At 42.8% G+C, this 21529-nt stretch overlaps 1 protein-coding gene across 1 annotated transcript; it reads left to right on the forward strand.

Annotated features, from left to right (window-relative positions):
- Positions 1 to 296: 296 nt before the first annotated feature.
- Positions 297 to 1715, forward strand: LOC146831365 (uncharacterized). The gene has a single exon (XM_085603890.1). The coding sequence runs from the start codon at positions 297 to 299 to the stop codon at positions 1713 to 1715; it is 1419 nt and encodes a 472-aa protein (XP_085460016.1).
- Positions 1716 to 21529: the final 19814 nt, after the last annotated feature.

Below are 21529 nucleotides of genomic sequence, written 5' to 3' on the forward strand. Positions count from 1 at the left end.
CCTCATCCTTTAAACAGATTCTGGCATCAATCATTGATAAGGCTTTAACATTGGGAACCATCAACGAGAGAGACAAAAATTTTTTGATCAAGCAGAATCCGAGTATACCGTATCTATATATGATACCAAAAATTCATAAGAACTTACACCACCCTCCATTCAGACCAATAGTGAGCACACGCAATTCCATTCATGAACCAATCGGCAAATACATAGACAGACACCTTCAACCAATGGTCACACAAATGACCACATATGTTCAAGACACAACTGATTTCCTCATAAAACTAGACAAAATGGAGCTGAAGGAAAATATCGAGTACATTTTATGTACCATGGATGTACAATCCTTGTATACTTCAATTCCCCATAATTTGGGACTCGAAGCACTGGAATTTTTTCTAGTAAGAAGTAACAAGGAAAGTGATCTCAATGTCTTTTTAATTGAGTTGATGCATTTTACGCTGTACCACAGTTATTTCACCTGGAAGGACGAGTTTTTTACACAGTTGAATGGAACATCGATGGGAAATTGCGCCGCTCCGGCGTATGCAAATTTGTTTATGCATCATTTTGAACTTACTCACATCCTTGCACATAAAAAATGGACGGACAACGCAATTTTATTCATCAGATACATTGATGACATTTTTCTCATTTGGAAGGGAGAAGAATCCACACTAGTCAATGCCATTCAAGAACTAAACATGGTGGATGACCGCATCCAATTTACACATTCTTTGAGTAAAGAAAAAATACCTTTCCTAGATGTGGAAGTCAAGATAATTGATCAAAAAATAATAACCACAGTGTACACAAAAACTACAGACAGAAACAACTTTTTACACTTTTCAAGTTTTCATCAATTAAGTCTTAAACAACACCTACCTTACTCGCAGTTACTGAGGATAAAAAGAATATCATCAACTGAAGACTTGTACCAGGAAAACAAAAATACAATGATGGCAAAATTCAAACAAAGAGCATATCCAGATTCTGTACTACATAAGGCCAACGAAAGAGCAAACAAACAAAGCAGACAAGTACTACTTAAGAAAAAGAAGTTGGATGTTCAACAGGACCGTAATGTGTTCGTTTCTAAATACTCAACCAGAAGTCAAAAAATCAAACACACAATAAAAAAATATTGGCCAATGCTACAAGCGGAGACAGAATTTAATGGCATTTTCAACCAACCACCAATATTTGCATACCAACGTACAAAAAACCTACAACAGATGTTGAAACACAAAAAACAGAGAGAAGACATACACAAGGGAACCATTCCATGTTTGAATTGTGGCAGTTGCAACAACATAATTAAAGGAACTACATTGACTCATCCAACGCAAGGAACTCCCATTAAACTGCATGTGACAGCGACATGTGACTCTAGTTTTGTCGTGTACTTACTTAAGTGCCCATGCGGGCTGCCCTATGTGGGAAAAACGGAACGAAAAATCAAAACCCGTTTGACAGAGCATAAGAGCAACATAAGAAACAATAACCCAAAATCAGTCATTGCCACACATTTTAACACACTATCTCACAATATTAGTCAACTCCGATTCTTAATTTTGGAACAAGTGCCATTGCAAATGGGCAGAGACAACAAGAAATTTCTGTTGCAAAGAGAATTACATTGGATTTTTGTATTGGACTCACTACACCCGAAGGGTCTGAATGATCGGGTGGAATATAACTGTTATTTGTAAATACCTATCAATGTGCAGGTGTACATTTGTGATTAACATACCGCATTTCATAATTTCAGATTTAAAATGTATTTTCGTATGATGGTATTTTGAAATTTATTGTTTTTAATTTAGCAGACATTTCTTTTTTTAGTGCGTTAACTTTACGCTACAGACACTCACCCGTATCACTAAGGTTGGGTTTTAGTCTTTCTTCTATCTCGTTTGAGTTTTCCTAGCACGCACCTATTTACTTCCGGGGCACATTAGGAACACAGCTGATTCCAACGGTTACGGAACGCGGAATTGTTTTGAACGAGGAACGGGTATTGCACAGGTATGCACCGCAGCGACGCGGATTAGATCCTACACGATAAGATTTTTTTCATTTATAATTAGTTTAACGGACGCAAGAGTCACGCAGTTAACCCTCTTGAATCAATTGAATTTCCGGCACATCTTTTTAAGAACCCATGGTTTTGACACATATGTAGACAAATGGTATTAACCATTTACCGGCACTTCGTAAAGTTTCACATCACGTGGGTTTTATTTTATTTTATTTTCATTTTTTCCTTATAGTCTACGTCACCACGACCACCGAGAATATTTCTATAATTTATGCTCACTGAATCAGACATCATTTACGTCCACATTGCATTAGATCTGCAGCCATTGATCACTGTTCATGTATAAATCTTAGGCTTTGTTGCTATGCTATCAGCTTTTGGAGATTATTAATATATGGTCATTTTTGTTTATAGGGAGTATCCCCTGATGAAGGGAGACCCCGAAATGCATTGGGATTCATCCCTGTAACCCAAATATTCATATTGACAATATGAGATCATGTTTACAACATTGGAGTTTATTCAAATGAAGAGGTTTTAAACAAACCTGAACTATGAAAATAACAAATAATGCATATTTCTTTGAAGCAACAAAATGAAATGGAGACTGTGAAATAAAACAGTTCATTGATTAACAGACATTCGTGGTTTAACTTATTACAGTTTTAAGTCGAAAGAGTGCACACTGGGATTCACCTTCCACTGCGGAAGGAATCGAAAATTCAGTCTTAAGCTACATCCCTTTTGATCAGGGGAGAAGATCCCACAGCACCGAGAACATAGTGAAAGATTTACAAAGCAATTGAAAGTTTACACAAAGGAGTGCGACCGATACACAACTCTGATTCGAATTTAGCCATGTAAGTATTGGCGTACGCCGGAGCCCCGGCAAAGCCCATGGATGTTCCTTGTTGCTGCAAAAAGAAATTGTCATTCCAGAAAAAATAACTATGATATAAGCAGAAATGTAAGAGTTCTAGGATAAAAACTTTATCTGCTCTTAGTGAGGATTGACGCAGCAGTGCCCATTCTACCGACTCCATGCCTGCTATATGTGGAATTGAAGTGTACAGTGATTTGACATCAATAGTACAAAACAACATTTCTTCTGTCGGAATTACCATCTCTAGTTTCTACAAAAAATCTTTGGTATCTTTGAGTGCCATCCTTGAACAAAAGGCTGCAAGAAATGGTCAATGTAATGACCAAGGGGTTCGAAAATGGTGCCACATCCCGTCACGATCGGTCGTATTGGAGGGTTGGATAAATTCTTATGAATCTTCGGTAGCATATATAAAATAGGTTTCCGAGGATATTCCACTGTGAGGAATTGTTTAGTAGCCATGCTGATCCATCCCATCTCTAAAGCATATTCTAAAATACTTCCTAAAGTAATTTTGAGATCACTTATGAGATCTTTGTCAAGTCGCAAGTATGTTTGGGTATCTGCCACATGTTCTTCGACAGCATTGAAATAAAAGGAGCGATCCATTATGACAATGGCGCCCCCTTTGTCAGCTTTTTGAATTTGTATTTCGGTATCATTTTGTAATGACTTCAAAGTGTGAATCTCATGTTTGGTTAAATTGGTTCTTTTTGATTTTTTGAAATTGATTTGTTGGAGATCCTTCCTCACTAGGTTGTCAAATGAGTCCAGTATCTTATGAGAAACGGGTGCTTGATATTTGGATTTGGGTCTAAATTCCAAAAATTCTTTAACCTCTTCTTCTGGTTTGGGAGGTAGTACATTGGTGAAAAAATGTCGCAACCGTAGTACTCTTACAAATTTAAAAAGGGCTAATTCACACTCAAGTAGGTTTGTGTCGTAAGTGGGGACGTATCCTAATCCTTTATTCAGTGTTTGGATTTGAGCTGAAGTGAACTCTCTTGATGAAATATTCACTACTAAGTTGGCTTCTGGCTCCGTGTTCGTCCTGTTTGTACTGTGGCTTCTCCTTGTTTTGCGTTTTTTGACGGCCCTGGTGGTTGGTTGGAATCTTGGTCCCTGGATAAAAAATGTGTTGAACTCGGTGTCGCTGATTTTTCAGTATTGTCTTTAGAGATGTCTGAAACTGTTAATTGACTTTTTGCTGATGGTCTAGTCGTTGCTGTGTTGATATCGGTGACTAAGCTTTCTTCTGACGAGGTGGTAGTCGTGGATTTCTTTTGATATGATCTTCGTTGTGCATAAACATCTGCCCAAGTATAGACTTCGTTGAGCTTGTAATCCAGCGTGTCCCTCTTAAATTTACGCAATTTCCCTTCTTGAATTTCTTTTGTGTATTTGTCAAGTCTGTTGTTTATGTCTTCTAGAGCTTTCTTGAGATCTTCTTCCTCCATTCGTGTGGACAAATTACATTTAATCTCCTCTATCTCGTGAGATAAGTCATTGATGACTTTGGACAACTCTTCAACTAGCAATAAAATTAAGTCTAGTGAGCATTTATTCAATATTGAGTACCACCGTTCCATGAAGTCTATATTCAAATGAAACCTGAAAAGCATGGGTTTAATGGTCATTCTCAAACCTCGTGGTATCCTTTTTGCTCGATGTTACTGAATTAAAGTAGACGCATGAAGACGCTGGTTCATTTCCCTTTTGACTGAATATTCGAATTGTTTTAATTGTTGAATTATGGAACTTCCTTGTAGATCAGACGCTTTTACATCTTGGATAAGTGCATAAATTTCAGATGCTTGTTCAGAGGTGTAAGCTAGAGTGCTAGCTCTATTGTCTGTTAAACTTGAAATCGTGTCAAATGACATGGTTTGGGTGCTCTCGTCCAGAGACTGTAAGGCTGAACAACAAAATGGATGGAAGAGGCACTCACTACTAATAGAAACTTCTGCGCTCTGAGTGTTCGTATTTTTGAAAAAGCGTGCTGCAGAGAAGGCATAAAACAGTCAGAAATGCCAAACTTAACACAACATATTACAGGTCAATGGGACCCTATCTCTGCGCACAGTTGCTCAAGGGTATGAGAATGTCCCTTCAATTTTCAAAACTCAATCTTATCTCAATTCAATAACTCTTGAACTTCAAATTCATAACTGATGTAGAACACAAAACGATATTCTGTTGATTGGTTCATCACAATTTTATTCATTGGATGTCCATAATGTTCGTTCTTATCATTTTTGTATAATTCAGGACATGACCTTGATAGATATTACGCGTTATTTATTGCATCTTCATGATACAAGTTGATTGATTATTTGTTGTTTATGCTTTAGAAATTCAATCCCCTGAAGAAGAGCCGAGCGGGCTCGAAATGCATTGGGCAACTTAACAAATGCATTGATCAGAAAAGAGTTCTTTCATTTAAATAATAAGAACGAACATTATGGACATCCAATGAATAAAATTGTGATGAACCAATCAACAGAATATCGTTTTGTGTTCTACATCAGTTATGAATTTGAAGTTCAAGAGTTATTGAATTGAGATAAGATTGAGTTTTGAAAATTGAAGGGACATTCTCATACCCTTGAGCAACTGTGCGCAGAGATAGGGTCCCATTGACTTGTAATATGTTGTGATTATTCAGAGCAGACAACAATTGGTTAAGAGCCACGGAACATGCTGCATTAAACTAGTGGCATATTAATGGTTCTCTAGGGGCAGCTTTGCATGTGACGTTATTTGAGATACACCTATAGATATTTTCAAAAGTGTGTTGAATTACCTCAGGCCCCATGCCATTCAGTAAAACAAGTCATAATGGGTTCAATAGACTAATTAACTTTTGTGTGATTAAATAAAACTGGATCGCCTTTGTTCAATTTTATTTTTAAGCCCTTATTCCGTGTGATTTCCAAGTTATACATTTTTGAGGTTTTGGTTTTTGAATAAGGTAATCCAGAGTAATATATAGTAGATTATGATCGCATATGCAACTCCCTTGAACCTCAAAGTTGGTCAAGTAAGGCAATAATTCAGGGGGAAACGAAATGTGGTCCATAGTGCCACCCAAGTGATTCCCTGTAAAATTTGGTATTAAAGCAATGCCGGGATTACAGGCATCACTTGAGAAGACTAAGGGGCCTATTAATCAATCAATCAATCAATCATTTGTAAAGCGCACTACATACCCGCGAGGGTCTCAAGGCGCTGGGGGAGGGGGTGCTACTGATCGAACAGCCAGGTCTTGAGTATCCTCCTGAAGGTCAGCAGGTCTTGGGTCTGTCATAGGCTCAGTGGGAGGGTGTTTCATGTCTTTGAGGCGAGGTGGGAGAAGGATCTCCCGCCGCTGGTTGTTCTTCGGATGCGCTGGACAGTGGCGAGTGACAGGTCGGCGGAGCGGAGCTGGCGGTTGGGGATGTAGAAGGAGAGGCGTCTGTTGAGGTAGGCTGGACCGGTCTTGTGGAGAGCTTTGTGTGCGTAGATGAGGAGCTTCAAGGATATCTTCTTGTTGACGGGGAGCCAGTGCAGGTTTCTCAAGTGGGGGGTGATGTGGCCGTGTCGTGGTACGTCGAGGATCAGTCGTGCCGAGGCGTTTTGGATGCGTTGTAGTCATTTGATGAGCTTGCTCGGGGCTCCCGCGTAGAGGGCATTTCCGTAGTCGAGTCTGCTGCTGACGAGGGCCTGGGTGACTGTCTTTCTTGTATCTGTCGGGATCCATCTGTAGATCTTGCGGAGCATGTGGAGGGTGTTGAAGCAGGAGGAGGAGACGGCGTTGACTTGCTTGGTCATTGAGAGCGTGGAGTTGAGTATAATTCCCAGGTTGCGTGCGTGGTCGGTGGGTGTCGGGGCTGCCCCCAGTGCCGTCGGCCACCAGGAGTCATCCCAGGCTGAAGAGTTGGAGCCGAGGATGAGGACCTCCGTCTTGTCCGAGTTCAGCTTCAGACGGCTGATCTTCATCCAGTCTGTGACGGCCTTCATTCCTTTGTGGAGGTTGGCTTTGGCGGTGATGGGGTCCTTGGTGAGGGAGAGGATCAGTTGAGTGTCGTCGGCGTAGGAGATTATGTTGAGGTTGTGCTGTCGGGCGACGTGTGCGAGCGGGGTCATGTAAATGTTGAACAGTGTCGGTCTGAGGGAGGATCCCTGGGGTACGCAGCAGATGATCTCGGAAGCTTTGGAATGGAATGGGGGAGGCGGATGCTCTGGGTTCTGCCAGAGAGGAAGGAGGTGGTCCATTCCAGAGCCTTGTCTCGGATCCCTGCGGCGTGGAGGCGTGCCCGCAGTGTGCGGTGACAGATGGTGTTGAAGGCGGCGGAGATGTCTAGGAGGATGAGTGCTGCGGTCTCACTGTTGTCCAGCAGGGTCCTGATGTCGTCGGTGGCAGCGATGAGGGCAGTCTCGGTGCTGTGTGTTGCTGCAGAACCCTGACTGGGAAGGGTCCAGGATTCTGTTTTCTTCGAGGTATCGGGTTAGCTGTCTGTTGACGATTTTCTTGATGACCTTGGCCGGGAAGGGGAGCAGAGAGATGGGCCGGAAGTTCTTGAGGTCTCTTGGGTCTGCCTTAGGTTTTTTGAGTAGGGCGTTTATCTCGGCGTGTTTCCAGCTCTCTGGGAAGGTCGTGGTCTCGAGAGAGAGGTTGATGACGTTGCGCAGGTGGGGTGCGATGGAGCTGCTTGCTTTGTTGAAGACATGGTGCGGGAATGGGTCTGACGGAGAGCCGGAGTGGATTGTGCTCATAGTCTTGATGGTGTCATCGACGCTCACACTGGCCCAGGCTAGCAGGGGGTTGTGGTCGATGGTGTGCGGAGGGTCTGTTGTGTTGCTGTCTGTTGGGGCTGTCTGGGTGTTGAAGCTGTCGTGGATGTCTGCTATCTTGAGGTGGAAGAAGGTGGCGAGGGAGTCGCACAGGGCTTGCGACGGCGGGATGTCGTTGGTGTTGGAGCTGGGGTTGGTGATTTCCTTCACGATGTTGAAGAGCTCCTTGCTATTGTGTGTGTTGTTGTCAAGGCAGTCTTTGAAGGAGGTCCTCTTGGCCACCTGATGAGGTGGTGGTGGTTGTGGATGGCGTCCTTGTGTGCTGCGTGGCTGTCCGGAGTTTGTTCACTGTGCCATTCCTTCTCTAGTTTCCGGCAGGCTTGCTTGGAGGCAAGGAGTTCTGTGGTGAACCCGCTGGCCCTCTTTGTGGTGTCTCTGTGGGGGGGTTTCTTCAGCGGGGCAAGGGTGTTGGCACAGTCCTCGATTCAGTGTCTGAGGCTGTGGGCAGCGTCGTCGGTGTTGGAGGGTTCGGTGGGTGGGCTGAGAGCGAGGTTTGCATGTAGTTGGTCTTCGGTGATTTTGCTCCAGCAGCGGCGGGGGATCTGTTGGGTGCGGTGGTGTGTGGTGGGTTTCTGGAAGGCAAAGTGGATGCAGCGGTGGTCGGTCCGGAGGAGTTCGGTGATGTGGCTGATGGAGACGTGTGGGCTTGGGGAGAAGACGGGGTCGAGCGTGTACCCTGCGGAGTGGGTGGGCATTGTGACAAGTTGCTTCAGTTCGAGGTTGGCGAGGTTATCGATCAGGGTTGTGGAGTTGTTGTCATTGTTGTTCTCAAGGTGAAAGTTCATGTCTCCGAGGAGGATGTAGTCAGTGGAGGTCAAGGCGTGCATGCTGATGAAGTCAGCGATGGAGTTGCTGAACTGGGGACGGGGTCCGGCTGGTCGGTAGACAAGGGTGCCTCTGAGGGTGGAGTTAGGGTCTGTGTGGATCTGGAAGTGCATGTGTTCGGCTGTGCTGAGCGCGTCATCGGTGCTAGTCGAGACCCTGATGCTGTTCTTGTGGACGATGGCAATTCCTCCTCCGACTTCGTTGGTGCGGTCTCTGCAGGTGATCTTGTAGCCGTCTGGGATGGCTATGGCGATGTCGGGTGCAGAAGAGTCGTTCAGCCAGGTCTCTGTCAGGAAGGCGACGTCCGGGGATGTTGTATCGAGCAGGTCCCAGAGCTCGACGGCATGTTTGCGTGCGGAGCGGGTGTTCAGTAGCATGCATCGGAGGTGTTGGGGTCTTTCTTGGCGGGTGGTTCGTCGGCTCTGAGGCTGGTGTAGCTGCAGTTCCGGCAGGTGAAGGGTCCGTGTGTGCATTTCGGGGCGGCCTTGAAGCAGGTGTGGGTCCGTCCGGAGTTGAGAGCGTGCAGTGTGCTGGTGTCATAGTGGTGGCAGTCATCGTGGCGGGGCCAGGGGTTCTGGTGCTGGGTGCTGTCCAGGCACGGACGGGCGCAGACGGGCGCAGACGGGCTTGCCTTAGGCACGCCTTCGGCGCGCCAGCGGCGCGGCCGCGCTGTGGCCAGCATATATGGGGAGGTAGGAGGGAGGAGCAGCTGGGAGGCGGGGGCAGCGAATGGGCAGTGGGCAGTCAGGGGGGTGGGGCCGCAGTGGACGCAGCGGTGGGGGCGGTGAGGGAAGATAAAGGGAACAGAAGGCAAAAGGGCACAAAAAACGAGGGAAAACAAGTGGCACAGAAGGCAAGAGGGCACAGAAATACAGGGAAAAAACGAGTGGCACAGAAGGCAAAAAGGACACAGAAATACAGGAAAAACGAGTGTCACAGAAGGCAAGAGGGCACAGAAATACAGGGAAAAACGAGTGGCACAGAAGGCTAAAAGGGCACAAAATCGAGGTAAAACGAGTGTCACAGAAGGCAAGAGGGCACAGAAATACAGGGAAACAATGAGTGGCACAGAAGGCAAAAAGGGCACAGAAATACAAGAAAAACGAGTGTCACAGAAGGCAAGAGGGCACAGAAATACAGGGAAAAAACGAGCAGCACAGAAGGCAAAAAGGGCACAGAAATACAGGAAAAATGAGTGTCACAGGAGGCAAGAGGGCACAGAAATACAGGGAAAAAACGAGTGGCAAAGAAGGCAAAAATGGCACAGAAATACAGGAAAAACGAGTGTCTCAGAAGGCAAACAGGGCACATGAATACAGGGGCAGCTGAGAAACAGAAGGCAGAAACGGGCGGAGAGGCATGGGGGCAGCGAGGGGTACAGAAGGAAAAACAAGGCAGAGACATGGGGACCGTGACGGGAACAGAGGGAAGAAAACGGGCACGGACCACGAACAGGCAGCGGGGGAAGACAGAACAACAACAGTCACAGATACAACAATGAAATACAGGCAATACAATAAACAATAGAGCGAAAGATGAACAAACCTATGCTTACCACTGGCCACCAGGGATGAGGCGCAGGTGGTAGCCTGCAGGTGGTGGAGGGCCTCGAACTTCCTCAGCAGCAGCGGCAGCTGGGGCAGGGACACACAGGCGGTGCTGTGCGGAGGGGGAGCGACCTACCTGGTGGGCGGACAAATGTCCGCCCGCCATTCTCGCGGTGTTGGGACAGGCTGCCAGAAATGCGGCAGTCCCACACCTCAAATTAGGATGTGACCGCCACCCTGGCGGTCGCATTCCGCATTTTGACATTGTGGCGGGTGCTGCTTACACCATCACCTACCGCGATGTCAAAATTGCTTGCCTGGCCTTTCCCTGCACCACGTGATAGGCACCACGCGGTGTCTGCCACTTGGTGCAGGGACCTGCAGTACCCCCCAAGTGCACTCCCCCACCCCCCCGGGCCCGCAACGGGCCCCCAAAGCCAATCTCCGCCAGCCCTTCCATGGTGGAATCGCCGCCATCGAAGGGCCTGTTAACCACCCACATCGTAATATGGCTGGGGGTGCACCATATTACTGGCCCAGCACTGCCCGGACGGCAATCGGAATGATTGCCGACTGGCGGAAAAGCAGGCGACGGACTTTGCGTCCCCCGTGATATCCCCCGCCATGGTAATATGGAGGGGGTATTTCACGTTACAATGGCATACCGGTCGCCACCGCCGGCTCAGAGGTGGCATTCATTACGCCATCATAATGGGCCCCTAAGTCTTGCTTCAGTAATACTTTGTTGAGGGCTTCCCCACATACAAAATGGGATAAAAGAGTTATATTTACATTTTGTTTGTGGAACAAGCCACACACCAGTGAGTCAGACAATTAGCAAATACTAATATTAAAGTCCCCAACTCAGTTAATATGTACAGTACATTTTAATTTTTGGTAAAAGTCCATGAGGAAGTCAGACAAATGTCAAAATCAACAGGGCGTGATAAAAGGGGGACCAGAAAATAAGGGGAGAACCAACATTTTTGTGCTTTAAAATCAGTCGCTTCACAGAGAAAAAACTGGCAGGCCACTATAAGCTCTGCCCGACTTCGATGGAATTGCAGTTTCAGAAGAAGCGTAAAACCTGTCTATGTGAAAATTAGAAGTATTAGTATTTTAACTTATTTATCATTAATTTTGCTATCAGGAGAACTTAAAATACCTAAACTTGGCTAAAAAATATATAATTGCAAACACATATAAACAAAATATATCTTGAGGAGGGACCCTAAATAAGACGTAAAATGTCTGACATCCCCAAGGTTAAAAACATTGTGTTGTGAACTATCAGGAGAAATCACACTTAGGGTCCAGCAGGCATACAGCTATATATTACAGCAGTTAAAAAAGAAGTATCTGTATATTTTGCTGTGTTTTTTTGGGATAATATTTAGACTCATCAAAAGAAAGTAAACACATGGTTTTGTAAAGGTCAGCATGAGAGGACACATTGGCTTCCAGTCATAGCAGGATCTGTGTAGCTTTTGCATCCAGTTGTCTACTAAGGTAAATGTAAGTGAGCTTAATTACATAATATATACAGGACCATGGTTTGTAACTGTAATTATGAAGTTTGTTGATATTTGACCATATTTGAGTGTACATTTTGTTATACGAAATATTGAATAAACAGTGTTGGAAGTGGTAGTGTGTGAAGTTTGAAACTATGGGGCATATTTACAAAGAAAGTTGCGAAGCGTGTCTTTAAGCCAAGAAGGCTAACGTAATGCTCCGTCACTTTAGAAATGCAGGCCTGCACCACTTTTACAAGAATCTGTCCCACCGCTAGCGATAAATTTAGCTGCCTAGCGCCAATGCAGGCACCCTTGCACCATAGTGCAAGGGTGCCTTTGTAGAGGGGAGTGATTGTTTATGTGCAGGAAGGTGTCCCTTCCTACACATAAACAATCTGAAATGGTGATTTGAAACTTCTGTCTGCTACTGAATGCAGCACACATAGAAGTTGCAAAATGTAATTTTTTTCAATGATTGTTTATGTGCAGGAAGAAACAACTTTTGGCACACAAACAACCAATGGCATTTTATTGTTGCTATATTTGCTACACAAGGAGAAACAAAGCATTTCTCCACGTTTCGCCTGTTTAAGACCAGGTTTTACCCAGTTAATTATGATGCTGCCTCCCATTTACGCCACATTGTAAATAGGGAACGCGTCAAAATCAATAGGGGTTGCGGTGGACTTCCCACCGCAACACCCATTGCCCTCCCCTTTCACACTAAGTGTAGCATGAGAAGGTGCCTTGTTTACAAGGCAGCTTTAAGCCATGTTAAGTGGCTTAATGCTGCCTTGTAAATAAGGTGAAGAGCCTTTCGCCACCACATGGTCTGAAAAAGTGATGTTGTAGTGGCAAAAGGGGCTTGTAAAGATATGCCTCTATGTCTGAAGATAATATCCTGCTGTTGCTTGTAAGCAATTTGAGTTCATATTCTGAGAACCCGTAGTACCCAAACGCTCCCAACAGCAGTCAAAAGAGAAGCTTCGAGTCTTCATATTATTTCATATCTACATTATTATTTATTCTATAAATGAAGACAAAAGCCAGATGGTTGTAGAGCGTAGCATTTATTAAAACCCAGAAAAACAGCTGACACTTGTCTCGTCACACAGTGACTTCTTCAAGGCTAGATTAACGGCTGAGTAGTCCTAGGATATGGAGTAGTATTTGTAAGTCAAGACGCATTGTTGAAACTACAAAAATAAGTTATTAAGGTACAGTCGGTTGCTCGTTCTGAGCATTCCAAATATGGGGAGTTGTCCAAAATGTTCTTCCTTTTCTTATTAGTCAGAGAGGCCCCAGTTCGAGTAGTAGCCACATAAGTTAATCCTGATATGCAGGATCAGTTGTCTGTCATGTAAATCACTCCCGACTAGTTTAAGCAGATAGAGACATCTAAAGTCCCCTTTACACCCATCTGGCTTTTGTCTTCAATTGTAGAATGAATAATCATGTGAATATGAAATAATATGAAGACTTGAAACTACTCTTTTTTAATTGTTTTTGGGAGTGCTTCGGTACTACGGGTTCTCATGTTTGCATGGAGGTACTTGTACTAATGTGTGTCGTGCATCCATGGTAGTAGGGTGCATTTGTACCAGCTAGCACCATTTGATAATTCTTGACATTTTCTTACAACTGTGGCACATGACAGAACACTACTACCTGTTCTAATTTTTTGAGTTAATATTCTATTTTTGTACTCTGTGCATGTAACCCAACTGAAGAATTAAATGAATGTGAAATAAAGTGTAATTATATTCGTAATTTACTTCATTGATTTTTAATGTTAATGTCTCAATTTCAATGTTTTTTCTTTAAACATGTTTTAAACATAATCTTAACCAAATACGCTACCAAATGACACATTCATTTGTAAATCTATTTTGATTTTGGCATAATTTACATTTTCACCTGTATGTATTTAAACATGTGATGCTCAAATTAGGGACCAAAAAAATATAAACTATACACATTCTTTTGCAAAAAAATAATTATAAGGAAAGAACACAATAACAGTAGTAAGTATAAAAGAATGAGGAATTATATAAGCAAATAATTGACAAAGTTAAGATTCGCTAACATAAACAAAGGGCTGCTATTGAAATATGAAGATGATTACAAGTACGAGACTAAGGAGAGAGCCAAACAAGATATATACACTGATACCTATTTAGGGACGTTGTGGTGCACAGTATCCATTGCAAAATCTTCATCTCCTCCTGATTTTTGCCTAGTTTAGATGGAGATGCCACTGGTGTAGTTGTGTAGACTGAGGAGACACCATAGGAATATGTTTAAAAATGAGTCAATTGAAGGCTGCATTGAAATCCCCAGCAAGGTTCTGTTGTTATGTTAAAATGGCAAAATTGTTTTGATTAAGAACATTTATTATCATAGGAGCCCTTCTTGTGCTCTAGTCCTTTTGGGAACCTATTTATTGATGAATTATTGTTCTCCACCTGGTGCTCCACTTTTGCCAAGTCTGATGTTAAACGTTTGATGACATAATAGAGACACTTTAGAATTGGTGCCCTTTGCCAGGATTACTGGAGAATTATCCAAAACATCCATGAGATTATTAAAGATGTCCTCAGCCAAGAAGGACATCGGAATCTAGTGCTGAAACTTAAAAATAAACGTATTACCATAACACATTGATTTTATACATGTTTTAGAAATTAGATTTAAAGTGTGTAAAATGTTTTTGAACATATGACTATATATAGGCATTCATCATCATTTATATTTAGTATTTCTTTCTAATAAATGACTGTTTGAACCATTATAACATATATATATATATATTTTTTTTTTTTATTGAGCAGAGCCGACAAGAAGCAACCATTGTTTACATATAACAAAAAACTTGAACTGTAAGCAACACAAATCCATGTTCATTAATTAATAATTACAAATAGCAGCCGAAAAAGAAAACACCGTCATCAAATTAACAATCACAAAAAATAATCCCAGACCCTCGAGAATTTCTTAGTTGCCCCCACCCGTTTGGTATAGGCTTCTTCGAAGGACATTGTCCGTTTCATCTTTATCAACCATTTCTCAAATAAAGGAATTTCCAATGATCTCCAGTTTTGTAAAATCAATGAACGGGCAACCAACATAAAAATTGCAAGAAAACGTCCCTCATCTTTCGAAAGCAAAGCCTCCCTAGTACCTATCCCGAACAAAGCAGCTTCTGCTGAGGATTCATACATTTTCTTAATTGCCTTACTAAAATAAGCAAAAATGTTTTCCCAGAAATTTTTTCACTTAGGGCAGGAAAAAAAAGTATGTTGCCATTCCCCTTCTGCTAAGGTACCACAATGAAAGCAACTATTTACCACCTCTGGATATATTTTATATAATGCTTCTGGAGTATAGTATACCAGCCATTGGGCAAGGAATGCCATTCTTTTACAGTTAGCAGCTCTCAAAGCCTTATTACCTAAAGTTGAAATATTTTGCCATTCTTGATGAGAAAAAACACATTGTGTATGAACTTCAACTTTCTCCAGCATCTTTAGCACCAAAGGAGATTCATCTTGAGAGTTCAATAAACGGTACCAATTGCCCACTCCAGATAGTCTCGAAACATATAATGCAGAAGCAATTCTACCTGGGGGGATGTTAAATATAAAATTTTATTTTTTCAAAAAATTATTAATTTGAATATATTCAAAAAAGAAAGGTTTATTGGGACCCAAACTTCTGGCCGGTACTTCTTCCCAAGTAATCAACCTGCCCTGAATACCCAATTGATTCACGATCCCCATGCCAGAATCATTCTATTTTTTCAATTGAGTAGAATGAATATATAAACCTAAATCTTGACACTCAGTTAATTTTAATGAAAAAAAGCCAGAGAAATCCTTTTGTTTAAAAATAATGCAAAGTCTATTTGAAAAATCTATTAACGTTTTATATCTTGTTTTCTTTGGGAGTTTAGATGTCTTTAAAAAAGTAGGAAGTTGAATTCCGGCCTCTTGGATCATTTTGTTGATAAAAAATGTGTCAACTCGATGCGGTTTAGACAATAAACATGCTACATAATCAAAAAATGATGCATCATAATATGAACGAATATTTGGAAGTGCCAACCCACCCAGCTGAGTATCCAATTGCAGAATTGGCAGCTTAACTCTAGCTTTCTTTTTATTCCACACAAATGCCCTAAACATAGAATCAATCCCTTTGAAAAACTAGTGTTAACCTTTACCAGAATGTTAGTAAACAAAAATATCAAACGAGGTAAAATAGACATCTTAATCAATGCCACTCGTCCTATCAAAGTTAAAGGAAGATTAGACCATTTATCCAACAGTTTCTGGATCTTGATACTGGTGGCTTCATAATTATTCTTGACCAATTCCCCATAATGACCTGTAACGTAAATTCCCAATTACCGTATGGGATCAGTTTTCCTTGCCTGTTGTTTTAGTTCTTCTGGGAGGCATGCTGGCCCAGAATTTAACATTAACATTTCAGTTTTAGAGGGATTAACTTTATATCCCCCTATTTGTTCAAATTTCTTAAATTCGACCATTGTTGACTGCAAATTTAGGGCCATATCAGCAACGGCCAGCGATAATTATCGCTGGACGTGCTTAGCGATAATTTTCTTATCGCTGGCTATCTCTGCTTTTTATCGCCCTGGTAGCACGTTATCATCAACGCGCTGTTCCAGGGCGATAAAAATTCCAGAGATAGCGATGTTATCGCCGTTTTGCAGGGAACATCGCAGGAAAACGCAAAAGGGCGATAACCTTGCTGATACGACCCTGTGGTCGTATCAGCATAATCCACCCCCAATGTTACGGGTGGCTTAGTCAGGATTTTAGCAGACGTTAGTTTTGGGAGAAAACAGCAGTTTTCTCCGAAAACTAACGTCTGCTAAAATGCAAGGGCATCCTTGCTGATTGCGCAAAGATGCGTTATTGCTCTCCTGACATGTAGTGTATGTCAGGAATGCACACTTTGCATCTCATTAGAGATACAATCAATCAATCAATCAATCAATCCATTTATATAGCGCGCTGCTCACCCGCTAGGGTCTCAAGGCGCTGGGGGTGGGGGTCCGTTACTGCTTGAAAAGCCAGGTCTTGAGTTGCTTCCTGAAGGAGAGATAGTCCTGGGTCAGCCGTAGGTGGATGGGGAGGGAGTTCCATGTCTTGGCGGCCAGGTAAGAGAAGGATCTTCCTCCGGCGGTGGCTCTGCAAATGCGTGGTACGGTGGCGAGGGCGAGGCTGGTCGATTGCAGCTGGCGGGTGGGCGTGTAGAAAGTGAGGCGGTTGTTGAGGTACTTAGGGCCCAGGTCGTGGAGGGCCTTGTGTGCGTGGGTGAGGAGTCTGAACGTGATCCTCTTGCTGACGGGGAGCCAGTGCAGGTCTCTCAGGTGGGCGGAGATGTGGTTGTGGCGAGGGATGTCCAGGACGAGTCGTGCGGAGGCGTTCTGTATGCGCTGGAGTCTTTTCTGTAGTTTGGCTGTGGTTCCCGCGTAGAGGGTGTTCCCGTAGTCCAGACGGCTGGTGACGAGGGGTAGGCGTAGTGTAAAAGGGTGATAACATGCGAATACGCATGTTAGCACCCTCTTGCTGATAGGGCGTTGGTTTTATCTCTGCTTTTCTGGCTTTTAAAGCCAGAAAAGCGGAGATAAAGCCCTTGATGATATCCCCCTATATTTTTCTGGATCTAGATATAAAATAGCGTCATCAGCAAAAAGTTTCAATTTCGCCATTCCATCGATTGGGGATCTAATATTCCTATTGCCTCGTAATCTGATAGCTAGAGGTTCAATAAAAAAAGTGAACAAACAGGGTCTGGTCCCACGATTTATCTCTATTAACCCTGCTTGGTCTCCGTTAACTATTATCTGCGCCTGTGCACTCAGATAGATATTTTGGTTTTTACTGAGGACGGGAATCCAACCCTAAAAAGTGCATAAAATAATGAATCCCAATTAACTAAATCAAAGGACTTTTCAGCATCAACCATCATAATGCAGGCAGGTGTCTTATTGATATTAAAATAATCTAGGGCTTGAATCAAAAAGCGGGTATTAGTCGTCATCATACGGCCCGCTATAAACTCTGTTTGATCCCCATGAATCACTTCCTTAGCTGCTGAAGAGATACTTTGTGCCCAGACCTTCGTAAACATTTTATAGTATGTGTTTAATAGACTGTGTGGGTAGATAAGATCACTATATCAGCAAGGTAACGCTATCGCGTGAATCCTTGCCTTAGTGCCTGTTTTCCGAACGCCCAGCTTCGCATCTCTAATGAGATGCAAAGTGGGCGTTCCTTCCTGAAATAACTGGAGAAATGTCGCTAATCGACATTTCTCCAATTATCAAGGGAATCGCTAACAAGCATAGCGATAAGAAAAGTAGCGCTAACCATGGTTATCGCTACTTTCCTTACGCCTGGTTTTCAACTGACTTAGCCATGATATCCTATGGAAGGTGGATATCATGGCTAAGTCTGCCTTGCCCTATCAGCAAGCTTTCGCCAAACGTTGTGCAATTATCGCTGGATTTCCAGTGATAATCGCACAGTTGGCAGCTTGCGCGTTGAATTTTATCGCTTTGGAGATAAGCGTTGCTGATAGCACGGTATCTCCGCGATAAAATTCAGCGTTGGCCGGCGATAATTATCCTCGCGCTAAGAGCGCTGAGCGATAATTATCGCCTGGCCTTGTAGATATGCCCCTTAATAACTGCCGATATCTCGGCTTCTGTAATTCTCATCTGTAGCATCGTAACTAGGTTCTGAGATATTGTCGGTACTTGAAGTGAAGCGAAATTCTCCTGAATCATCTCTGAATTAACCGAATATTTAGTAGTATATATTTGTTGAAAATGATTGACAAAGATTTGAGGAATGTCAGCTCTGTCAGTAACTAATGAATTGGTTTGGGGATCTATTATTTCCATGATGCAAGCGGATTCTTGTCGAGCCCTGGTTGACCAAGCTAGGATCTTACCCACTATTTGACTTTCTTCGTAGACTTTCTGAAAGTATGTCTGGGAGGTATTTATTTCTTCTAAGATGAAAAAAACCTCTTAATGCCTTCCTAGCCTGATCCAGCTGAGTCCAATTTAAGGAACCCACCGGTTTAGAAGCATGGACCAATGACTGCTGGAGCTGTGCTATTTTATCTAAACGTTCCCTAGTTTTCTTAACGGAGGTGGCAATCATCTGCCCACGGGCTGCAGCCTTAAAACACCCCCAGACGGAAAAAATATCAGCAGTCCCTTCATTAATGGAAAAATAATCTTTTATCCAGCATCTAAACTCTTCAAGCCATACGGGATCTTGAAGGAGAAGGCGGTCCATCTGCCACTTGGACTTACGCTTTTTAGAGAAACCCATTTCTATAGATACTTGAACATAAGCATGATCGGAAAAGGCGTTAATACCAATATCTGCATCTCTAAAAATCAATTAACGTGAAACCAATAAAAAATCCATTTGAGGTGCAGTTTGATGTTGGCGTGAGGAGCAAGTATATTGTCGAGCAGTTTGATTAAGAAAACGCCATGCATCAATTAACTGAAGATCTTCTACCAAAGCGTCAAAAAGCTTCTTAGTTTTAGGTTTCCGGTTTTTTTCCCTCTATTTGAAGTATCCATTTTCAAATCCTGAATGTAATTAAAATCACCTCCAAACACAATTTGCCCCAAGACCCCAATCAAAAGATTATAGAGTGAACATAATGCAAATTCATCATCAGATATTGGACCATAATAACTAACAAAATTCAAAAGCTGACCATTCAACGACACCTGAACCCAAATCCACATCCCCTAGGGATCCCTTTGTTCCTGAAGAAACTCCCAGTCAAATTCCCGAGAAAAATAAATAGCAACCCCCTGCATTGCAACACCCGCTGAAGCAAAAAAAAACCTTTGAAAACATTCCTGGAATATAACATTTTGGGGTATTAGTTTTCAGATGAGTTTCCTGAAAAAAAAGAATTTGAGGTTTTAAAGTAACTAACCACCTAATCAAGCCACCGTATTTACGTCTATTCAGTATTCCATTGACGTTTACAGAAAAAAATTGACATTTACTGGATAGACTCATTCTGTCAAATAAACAAGGAGAAAAGAACAAAAAATAAAAAACCCACTATACTGCCATACTATTCTAGATTGATTCCTGTACCATTTAGCGCCTTCCTGATAGCACCTGCTCATTTTTCCTATTAATCCCAAACACCCTAACCCTCCCTCAACAAAAACCCTCCTCCCCTTAGGAAATGTGGTTGGTCCCGCTATCCACATACTCCATCCCCCCTGTGGTCATACTGGTGCCTTGATATTGCACCAAAGAGTGACCACCCCACTCCCAGAAACAAAAAACATTCTTCAAGATCAAGACTCTGCAATCCTTGAAACAACTACGCCCAAAAGAGAAATCTTAAGAAAAACAGAAACAGAAACAACAGAGAAAACATCCAGCCAGTTATCTTCCAACTGATATTGCCTTAAGCAGCTCCTATGCTTCTTCTAAACGAGTAAATAAATGAAACTTTCCGTGAACAACAACTTTGAGTTTGGATTGCTGTGCAATCGAAGCTTGTGCCCCTTGAGCTTTAAGCAAATAAAGTAACTTGACAAACTCTTTGCGTCTTCTAGCCGCCGCTGCTGACGTGTCAGAAAATATTCTGCATTATACTCCATTTTCAGTTTCAAACTGCCTCATCTGGATTGCCTCTGTCAGTACTTTTTCCTTAACGCGGTAATCCACGAAGTTGACAAGTATCGTCCGAGGGAACTTCTTGTTAGGAGAAAGATGAGCGGGGACCTGATGAGCCCTTGTTAATGTTAAGTCCCCCGAAAATTCAGGTATCACAGCCTTCTTTATAAATATCTCAACCCACTTGAGAGTGTCACCTCCTTCAAGTCGTTCCGGTACACCAACTAACCGAAGATTAGAGCAGCGTGAAAAATTCTCAAGTTCCTCAATCTTGTTCTCCATAATTACTTTTTCACGGGAGACTGAATTCACTCGTTGAAGAACACCATTCATTTGGTCTTCTAAGGAGGAAATCCTTGATTCAGCCTCATGGACATGACCAGGAAGACTAGCAACTGCTTCCTCTATTTTTCCCAGTCGCTGTTGAATTGATAAAATTTCTAACTGCTGTGTTTTCTTCATGTCTCGAATTTCCTCGAGAATCATATTTAACATAGTTTTAATATCCATCTGACATGAGAAAGCCTTCTCATCCTGGAATACAAAGTCTGTTTTTTTAGTTCCTTGCTGAGGCCCACTAATATCTAAATTGACCCCAGAATCTAATAAGATAGAGCTACTTTCCAGCAAGATGTTAGTGCCTGGAAGAGCTGAAAGCACTTGTTGTTCTGACGGAGCATGCTGGTCTTGCTTATCTGGCTGGCCCTGAGCTTGGGCCAGGATGATGCTGTTTGATTGCATTTGAAGGTCATTTGAACTGGTATGGAGAAGAGAGGGCGGAGACTGAGGAAGTGGAGTCACGATGGCCATCGCCTCGGTTGAAGCATTAAGTTAAAACAGACTCAAGGGACCTGTAGATGGTACCTGTGTGTGTGAGGAGTGTCCTCCTAAAAGAGGCAACCCTGGAGATGAAGAGGAGAGTGACCACAAAAAAGGTACTGATTCCACAGGTATGGCTCCTGTTGTAGAATCCCCTGTCGCCCCCAAAGTATCCTGTTCGAAAGAATCACTTCTTGGTTTATCAGTCAAAGTAATGCGAAGTAACACCTTCTTAACAAAGAGAGGGAAATCTCTAGCATTTTTCTGCTCCTGATTTGACCGAACATTAGTAATCCCTGGTTGAATAGTCAAGTTTTGGTCCCTGGGAGCAACTTCTGGAGGCTCCATCGATCTTA

Source organism: Triturus cristatus, chromosome 5_1 (assembly GCF_964204655.1).
Source record: "Triturus cristatus chromosome 5_1, aTriCri1.1, whole genome shotgun sequence".
NCBI classification, from domain to species: Eukaryota; Metazoa; Chordata; class Amphibia; order Caudata; family Salamandridae; genus Triturus; species Triturus cristatus.